Below are 5330 nucleotides of genomic sequence, written 5' to 3' on the forward strand. Positions count from 1 at the left end.
GATTAGGCAATGCATTCAGCGAGTACTTTTACTTTTAATACTTAAGTATTTTTAAAAACCAGGACTTTTTTACTTTTACTTAAGTAAAATGTTAATGTGGTACTTTGACTTTTACTTAAGTACATTTTTTGAGTACTTTCTCCACCACTTCTAGAAATATATCATCTAGATCAGTGGTGCCCAAAGTGGGTTCTAGAGAACACCGGCATGCTGCATGTTTCATTCTCCCTGGTGGTAACAACCTGCCTAGCATGTCGGTCTTCTTTAATGAGCCTCATGTGATCCAGGTGTGTAAAACCAGGGAGAGACTAAAACTTGCAGGATGCTCCAGGACCGAGTTTGGACCCCCGCCTTAGACGTCTCCCTGGTCCAATGCACTTGAATCCAACAGCTGAATCTCCCCCTCGGTGCAGTCCGGTTCTCCAGAGTCCTGCTGATGACCTCAGTGTTTGACTCACAGACACACCTGAAGGTTGCAGCAGTCCGGCCGTCCAGGCCTGGCGCTGCCCACCCACCGCTGGTCTGGACTCTGATCTCTTTCCCTCTGCGTGTTACTGGAAGAATTACCACCAGCTAAATGTCATCAAATTATGTAAACAATAAAAATGTATTTCTGTGCTGATGAAAAGGATATTTGATCAAAAAGAAAAACCATCAACAGTTGGGCAACAAGCAGAACATCTTTCTGGACGCTGCGTGGAAATAACTAGATTTCTTATTTTATTTACCGTAAACTTCTGAGAAATAAAACAAAATGAAACTTCTACAGGTTTGACGGATTTATCAGAGACGTAACATCGATGTGCGCATGACCAGGAGGAACACCGGACCTGAACCGGGCCTGAACCGGGCCTCCAGGTCAGTCTGGGTTCAAACTGAATGATGATCTATAGTAAACAACAGAACCGGGTCAGAACCTGAGACCTTTTTAATCTGATTTTATTATTAGAAACATCAGAAATCAGTTTGATCCGTTTCCCTCCGGAGGATCCAGAACCATCGGATCCATCCAGTCAGAGCAGAGCCAGTCACCATGGTAACCAGGAGGTCCAACGCAGCCTCCTGATTGGCCGGCCACTCTCAGATGCGGCTCTTCTCCAGAACTTTCTGCTCCAGCTCGGCGAAGCGCCTCAACATCAGGTCGTAAACCTGGAGGAGAAGAACGCCACTTCCTGTTTACCTGTGAGGTCAGAGCCAATCAGCTGCTCCACAGATACCAGCTTTACCTGAAGCCCCACCCTGCAGCTTCAGGAGGTGGGGCTTCACACACCTGGGCTCCCAGATGGGTCTGGGGTGAAGGCAGGTGATAACTGGTCTGTTTACTGGTTTTCTAAGGTTTCAACCAGTAAACAGCTGGTCTAATGAGCTGTTAACTGGTTTTCCACCGTCGCTCGGCGGCTGACCTGTGGAGCGCTGCGGTGCGGGCGGCACACCTGCTGAGGTTCTGGAGCGTTCCTCAGCTGGTCCAGGAAGGAGACTCCGGAATCGGCCACTAAACCTGGAACAGCCAATCAGACGGCAGAGTTTCAGTCACATGACCCAACTGGAGTCAAACTAAGAAACATAATTTTATGATTAAAGTTTCCATTTAATAAAAACCTCATTAAAATCCTGTGAAGAAGTTAAAATCGATCATCCTCCACTTCCTGTCAAAACTTTAAAAAAACATTTCTAAATTATTTTCCAATTTATTTATAAATTTCTCATTTTCTAAATATCAAAAGGGCTCTTTGCACGTGTGGCACTGACGTTACATCCGCATGAGCGAAATGCAGCTCACTTGTTTCCGCTTGGAGTTACCATGACAACTAGGAAAGAAAGTCGTAGACCCCGTTTACACGACAACGATTTCGGGGGGAAACGGAAGAGTTTTGTTGCGTTTGCAGTGGCATTTACACGAAACTCCGAATGTTTTCTCTGACCACGGCACAGATTGAAAACGGGTTCCAGAGTGCGATGTTTCTGAAACGTAACGTTTTCCGTTGTCGTGTAAACCTAGAAAACGGATCTTTTCTTCCAGAGAATCCCCAACTCATGCATAGTATGACAACACATAGCTGCTTCCTACAATCCACAGAAGAAGAAGAAACTACTCACAATGCTGGTGTTACTGTTTCCCCATCAGATTCGGTTCCCTCAGCGTCTCTTCACCGCTCCGCACCGCCCAGGTGGCAAAATACAGGCTGCTTGTTCAGCGCTCTTATCTAGAGAACTACGGACCAGGACCAGAACCAGGACCAGGACCAGGACCAGAACCAGGACCAGGACCAGGACCAGGACCAGAACCAGAACCAGGACCAGGACCAGCCCGGCTCCAGACCAGTTTAACAAGAGGGCATCGACTTATTTTGGGGGTCAAAATGAATCTACGTAGCTGAACATAGACAACATCATCAGCAGCCTACAGGCTATTTGTTAACAAGCTTAACGTGCTGTGTTGATATTAGCTAGTCATCTTTTAGCTACCATCACCTGCATCCAACAGCTTTACTCAACTCAGTCGGTTAGTTCGGGGGCAAAACTGTGCAGTTATTTACGTTTTGCTGGTTTGCTGCCATGATTCTCAGCAGGTGTTTTAGAATCATGTAGTCCTTCCTGCCTCACAGGTGTAAACCCAGCGCGAGCGTCTCAGCGTTCATGTTGCGTTTGAAGGCGGCTCAGAAAAACAAGTTACGACTTGTTAGCAACGGATAAAACTGTTTTAACTGCTGAAGGACACGGATATGGGACGTGCGGGAACTCCTATTTTATCAAATTGATATAGGAATAACAGACTGTTGGCCATTCCAAGGGAAAAACAATAAACAGCTTCCAGTAAGGGGCTCGCTACGGACACCGTGAAAGCTCAAACAAGGTGTTTCAGCAAAGTTATCCCACTTTTTCCAACTGCATGCGCCCTAATCAGACTCACAATGCGTGTTTTCTCCCAATCTATGGGAGAGCGGTACCTGATGGGGAAACGCGAATCCACATGCCTTCAACTGAACTTTTTTTTAAACACATGCGCACTCAGTTTCAAAGAACCTAGCACCAACTAGGCGCAGCGAGAGCATTACACGTTTTCGATGTGTACCGTTACTGTGTAAACACAGATCGTAATTAAAACGTTTTCGTGTAAACGATCCAACAAAAACAGAACAAAAGTTTCGTTTTTGTTGGATCGTTGTCGTGTAAACGCCCCAGACGCAAATAAAGCGATACTATGAACATTGTTGTCTTCCAAATCTAATGGACTTTTAAGTTGTCATGGATTTCCAAACGATAACTAATTAAGATGGCGGCTTGTAAATATCCGTGGCTAGCAGCTAAAGCTAACGCCGCGCAGCAAAGTTTCCCGCCTTCACTCCGGATCAGCTTCTTCAGCCTAAAACTACCGGGGAGGTGAATAAAGGAGCCTCTGAGTTATTTCCATGCCCCGTTACTTGGTCTGTTTCACGCTAACGACAATAAACACAAAATAAGGTAAAACATTGTCCGTTAGAATGGACTAAAATGTTTAAATAATAGCACATTTTTACAAGCAAAATGCCAGAGAATATTGCCTACTAGCATAAGCTAAAGCTAATGTTAGCCACACAGTTTACAGAAAGTAAAACTCACTCCGTATCTGAGGCCACATCTTGAAACCTTTCTCCCGCTGACTTGTTGGATCGATTAACTGTTAGCTTGGCCAAACCCTGCAGCTCCGAGTGTAAAACGACATTTTCAACCCACCGAGCCGCGTTTGGAGCTGAGGCGCAAAGAGCCAACGCGTTTTATCTGAGTAAATCAGCTCCTGCCTCATTAACTGCTGCCCCCTGGTGGCCGCTCCACACACTGCAGCACCTCAGATAAAAACTGGACCATGACATCATTTCCTGTTACGGATCATGACCAATCAGGAAGTTGGATTGGCTGTAGTGCCGTTGCTATGGTTACCATGGAGAGCTCGGTAGGCAGAGCCTAAGCAGGCGGAGTCCGACAGGTCGATGGTGTAAACCGGAGCGTTGAAGACGTCGGACAGAACCTGAACAGAACCAGAACCTCAGCGGTTAGAACCAGGTCCATCTGGATACCAGGATCTCCAGCAGAACCTGGAGAACCCACCTGCAGGATCTGCCTGTTGGCCGAAGCGCCGCCGGTGGCCAGAACCCGAGTGCCGGACCCTGAAACACAGACAGGACGGTACCGGTTCTGGTTCTGATCAGGCCGGGACATCAGGACACATGAGACAGAGACTCGTCCTACCGATGGAGTATCCGAGTCTCTCAGCGTGGAGCCGGCGGGACAGAAACTGTCCCTCCACCAGAGCCCGGACCTCCAGCTCTGGACTCCAGGAGGACACCTGGGGACAGGTGAGGGACAGAGGACAGGTGAGGGACAGGGGGACAGGTGARGRACAGGGGGACAGGTGAGGGACAGGAGGACACCTGGGGACAGGTGAGGGACAGAGGACAGGTGAAGAACAGGGGGACAGGTGAGGGACAGGAGGACACCTGGGGACAGGTGAAGGACGTGAGGGACAGGTGAGGGACAGGAGGACAGGTGAAGGACAGGGGGACAGGTGAGGGACAGGTGAAGGACAGGGGGACAGGTGAGGGACAGGAGGGGGCGGGGCTTCCTGTCTGACCTGGCGGTCGTTGGCGTCGAAGCGATGCAGACCGACGGCGGGAGGCGTGATCTCCATGGTGTCAAAATAAAAGCCTGGAGGAACAGAGAGACATCAGAGAGGACAGCAGGGGGACACGTGGGGAGGACGGAGGGCGGCGTGTCCACCGATGTTGCCGTGGTTCCCCAGCGGTGTCCTGTCCAACGCCTGGGAGAAAACGTCCCAGGACCCGGAGCAGCAGCGGTCCCGGACTCGTTCCCGGGTCAGAGAGCCGTTCTTAAAGCTGGGGACAGACACAGGCTTTTATTGTGAAGGGCCAGCGGGGGCAGCATCAGCCTGAGGACGCGGCCTACCACAGCAGAGCCATGAAGCCGTCGGGCTCCACCGGGCTGCAGAAGACGTGTCCCTCCAGGGACGGACGCGGCTCAGAGAGGGACAGGAAGAGCGTGTCGCTCGTCCCCAGACTGACCTGGAGAGAGAGAGGACTCAGAGACACGGAGACACAGAGGACGGAGACATGGAGGACAGCCTGGACTCACAGCGATGTCCCCTTGATGGAGACACATTCCTGCCAGAGACGCTGAGAAAGAGAAGGACAAACGAAGACGTCAGCAGGAGGTTCTGTCCTGGAGGTTCTGCTGGACCAGAACCTGCAGGACCAGAACCTGCTGGACCAGAACCTGCTGGACCAGAACCTGCAGGACCAGAACCTGCAGGACCAGAACCTGCTGGACCAGAACCT

General features: G+C 49.9%; 1 protein-coding gene and 1 long non-coding RNA gene across 3 annotated transcripts in view; one reads left to right on the top strand and one right to left on the bottom strand.

Annotated features, from left to right (window-relative positions):
- LOC103460141 (uncharacterized) overlaps positions 1-1040 on the top strand; it is an 11393-nt gene extending 10353 nt beyond the window's left edge. Inside the window, exons 2-3 of the long non-coding RNA XR_532860.1 lie at positions 770-858; positions 950-1040. This is a non-coding gene — a long non-coding RNA (uncharacterized LOC103460141). The remainder of the gene's footprint in view (positions 1-769; positions 859-949) is intronic.
- xylb (xylulokinase homolog (H. influenzae)) overlaps positions 922-5330 on the bottom strand; it is a 15606-nt gene continuing 11197 nt past the window's right edge. For both annotated transcript variants that reach the window (XM_017303156.1, XM_008402152.1), the window contains 9 exons: positions 5128-5168; positions 4942-5057; positions 4756-4871; positions 4610-4683; positions 4228-4324; positions 4087-4145; positions 3919-4006; positions 1404-1498; positions 922-1149 (listed from right to left, as the gene is read on the bottom strand). In XM_017303156.1, the coding sequence (XP_017158645.1) occupies positions 1081-1149; positions 1404-1498; positions 3919-4006; positions 4087-4145; positions 4228-4324; positions 4610-4683; positions 4756-4871; positions 4942-5057; positions 5128-5168 (755 nt within the window). In that variant the 3' untranslated portion in view covers positions 922-1080. The remainder of the gene's footprint in view (positions 1150-1403; positions 1499-3918; positions 4007-4086; positions 4146-4227; positions 4325-4609; positions 4684-4755; positions 4872-4941; positions 5058-5127; positions 5169-5330) is intronic.

Source organism: Poecilia reticulata, unplaced genomic scaffold, assembly GCF_000633615.1.
Source record: "Poecilia reticulata strain Guanapo unplaced genomic scaffold, Guppy_female_1.0+MT scaffold_190, whole genome shotgun sequence".
Classification (NCBI taxonomy): Eukaryota; Metazoa; Chordata; class Actinopteri; order Cyprinodontiformes; family Poeciliidae; genus Poecilia; species Poecilia reticulata.